The sequence below is a fragment of the Hibiscus syriacus genome, unplaced genomic scaffold (genome assembly GCF_006381635.1).
Source record: "Hibiscus syriacus cultivar Baekdansim isolate YM2019G1 unplaced genomic scaffold, ASM638163v2 tig00116965_pilon, whole genome shotgun sequence".
Lineage (NCBI taxonomy): Eukaryota > Viridiplantae > Streptophyta > Magnoliopsida > Malvales > Malvaceae > Hibiscus > Hibiscus syriacus.
In genome coordinates, this window is record NW_024063490.1 from 3,386,756 (window position 1) to 3,389,910 (window position 3,155).

Below are 3,155 nucleotides of genomic sequence, written 5' to 3' on the forward strand. Positions count from 1 at the left end.
TTTAACAAAGGAAAAAACACATATTTCCTTCTTATTATAAACGCATGTTTCCTTCTTATTATTTCACACACTTCGATTCTTCGTTCTTAATTCCTACGTATTTTCCCAAATTCAATCTCTTTAATAATTTCAATTTTGAGATATTGAATATCCCATTTACAGGAGAAATTAAAGAGATGGGTATTACTTCTTTTTAATTTAATGGTTCAAACTTTTTTTCTTAGTTGTATTTGTAATTGTAACTGATTAAATTTTGTACCTTTTAGTTCTTATTATTGTATATAAATTGCAGATTTGATGATGTTGATTTGAGGAGAGTTGCCGACTGCAAGTTGAACTCAGAACTCTGGTGTTATCTTATCTCACTCTGATTTGTTTTTTATTTGTGTTGATTTTGTTCAATATGATTCGAAAATATCAATCTAGATATAAAAAACGTCAAAAAACTAAAAGAGTAGAACAATTAATTCAGTCTCAAAAAGGTGCTTTGGATAAGTTTTTTTTAAAGGATACCCAAGTAGTAGAGGAAAATGATGTTAATTCTCACTCTCAGGAATTAAATGGAACTAATGTTGATGGTGAGAATGTTGAACAAGAGGAAATTGTGGATGGTGTTGTTAATAAGGAGAATGCCAATATTTCCCATAATTCTGAACAAAATATGGACCATAATTCTGATCATACTAACCGCAATGTTGAGCAAAATGAATCTGTTTATGTTGACATATATGATCCAAGAAAATGGGATTCTCTTGAGTCTAAATTAATTGACATTTTGGCTGTAAATGGCCCCAAAAGAGACTTGAGCATTGTGAAAGGCCCCAAAGACAAATTTCTTCGTAGATTTTCTTCAACCTTTTATACAAGATATTTATCGAATGGTGAAACTTGTGATAGGGAATGGCTTGTTTATTCGAAAGAGCTCGACAAAGTGTTTTGTTTTTGTTGAAAGATTTTTAAAAAGGGTCCTGGTCCTGGGAAAGGTAATTTAATAAATAAAGGATATAATAATTGAATGCATCTTAGTACCAGACTTACAGAACATGAAACAAGTATTGACCATGTACTAAACATGGCAACTTGGTGTGAATTTAGGCATAGGCTGCAACAAAATTAAACAATTGATAAAGTTGCTCAAGTACAATTCAAGAAAGAAAAAGAGTATTTGAAAAATGTAATTATTAGAATTATTGTTATTGTGAAGTATCTTGCTAAAAATAACATAGCATTTCGGGGGGGGGGGGAATGGAAGATTATATCAAAAGAGCAATGGAAATTTTTTGGGTTTGATAGAAATGTTGGCTGAGTTTGATCCTGTAATGATCGAACATGTTCAGCGTATTACTAGTGGTAAGATTCATCACCATTATCTGAGTAATGACATTCAAAACGAGTTGATACTTTTGCTTTCCTCCAAGATTAGATCTATTATTATCAATAGAATAAAAGAAGCTAGATATTTTTCTGTGATGTTGGATTGCACACCAGATGCTAGTCACCAGGAACAAATGACTCTAATTATAAGGTATGTTGATGGCTCTTCTAATACTTTTAAAATTGAAGAATTTTTTATTGAGTTCTTACAAGTTAATGATACAACTGGCCAAGGGCTTTTTAAAGTGTTAGAAGATGTGCTTAAATCTCATGATCTTGATATAGATAATATTAGAGGTCAAGGATATGATAATGGGTCTAATATGAAAGGTAAACATCAAGGAGTACAAAAAAGACTATTAGATTTGAATCCTAGAGCTTTTTATACTCCATGTGGTTGTCATAGTCTTAATTTGGTTTTGTGTGACATTGCAAACACTTCAAATAAAGCAAGGGATTTTTTTGGATTAGTTCAACGCATATATAATATATTTGTTAGTTCAACAAAGAGGTGGGATGTTTTAAAACATTATGTGAAAGAGTATACTCCCAAATCACTGTCAGCCACACGTTGGGAAAGTCGAATTGATAGTATCAAAGCAATAAGATTTCAAATTGTTGAATTAAGGGAAGCCTTACTTGAAGTAGCTACTGTTGATATTGATTCTAAAACTCAAAGTGAAGCAAAATCTTTAGCAACTAATGAGCTTGGTAGTTTTGAGTTTTTACTATCTACAATCATTTGGTATGACATTTTATCTGTTGTGAACAAGGTTAGCAAATATCTACAGTCAGAAAATATGGTGATTGATATTGCTATGTGTGAGATAAAAGGATTGATTTCCTTTTTCAGAAATTATAGAGATGTTGGATTTTCAAATGTCATGGACCTTGCAAAAAATTAGCCATTGAAATTGGAGTCAACCCTATTTTTCCTCAATGGCGTCTAATACGTAAAAAAGACAATTTGATGAGGTTGATAGTGAGGAGACATCATTATCTCCAAAGGAATCATTTAGAATTCAATATTTTATCTACATTGTTGATAAAGCTATTTCATCATTGAAAAAGAGGTTTGAACAATATGAATTATATGAGAGTGTTTTTGGATTTTTGTTTACTTCTGAAAATTTGCAATCAATGGATGACATTAAACTCCAATCATGTTGTAGTCACTTTGAAAATGCTCTTAGGAGAGGTGAGTTTTCTGATTGTCATGGAAATGATCTTTTTACTGAGTTAAAATCGCTTAGAGAGATGTTACCTAAGGAAATGATGGGAGCAATGGATATATTAAGGTTCTTGAAACGCTTCAATTGCTTTCCAAATGTCACAATTGCATACAGAATTTTATTTAATATACCTGTTACTGTTGCTTCTGCAGAGAGGAGTTTTTCAAAGCTAAAGTTGCTCAAGTCATACTTAAGGACAACCATGACACAAGAAAGACTAAATGGACTTGCTTTAATATCTATTGAGAGTGATATTTTGGAAGACGTTGATATTGAAACTTTTATAGATGATTTTGTTTCAAAGAATGTAACACGAGTATCACGTTTTAAGTGAATTTGTAACTTGTATTTTTTTTATGGATGTGATGTAATTGATGATTTGAAATTACTATTTAAGTGAAGTTTTTTAAGTTAATGAAATTAGTCATTTATTATTTTAGAAAAATAATTTCTATATCTAAGGGCCCCTTTACAAGAATTTGCTCAGGGCCTCCAACAACCTAGCCACAGCCCTGCTATTTGGTCTCCATGATTAGGTGTGGTGGTGGT

General features: G+C 31.4%; 2 protein-coding genes across 2 annotated transcripts; both read left to right on the top strand.

The window, feature by feature from the left end:
- The first annotated feature begins 403 nt into the window (after positions 1-403).
- On the top strand, positions 404-949 carry LOC120191297 (zinc finger MYM-type protein 5-like). Its single transcript, XM_039194272.1, has one exon. The coding sequence runs from the start codon at positions 404-406 to the stop codon at positions 947-949; it is 546 nt and encodes a 181-aa protein (XP_039050203.1).
- A 346-nt stretch (positions 950-1,295) lies between these two features.
- Positions 1,296-2,940, top strand: LOC120191298. Its single transcript, XM_039194273.1, has 2 exons — positions 1,296-1,704; positions 2,426-2,940. The coding sequence occupies exons 1-2, from the start codon at positions 1,296-1,298 to the stop codon at positions 2,938-2,940; spliced, it is 924 nt and encodes a 307-aa protein (XP_039050204.1).
- Positions 2,941-3,155: the final 215 nt, after the last annotated feature.

Coding starts and splice junctions, on each gene's coding strand:
- LOC120191297 (XM_039194272.1), top strand. CDS start 404: ATGATTCGAAAATATCAATCTAGATATAAAAAACGTCAAAAAACTAAA.
- LOC120191298 (XM_039194273.1), top strand. CDS start 1,296: ATGTTGGCTGAGTTTGATCCTGTAATGATCGAACATGTTCAGCGTATT. Junction 1,705..2,425: donor TAATGGGTCTAATATGAAAG/GTAAACATCAAG, acceptor TTGTTGATAAAG/CTATTTCATCATTGAAAAAG.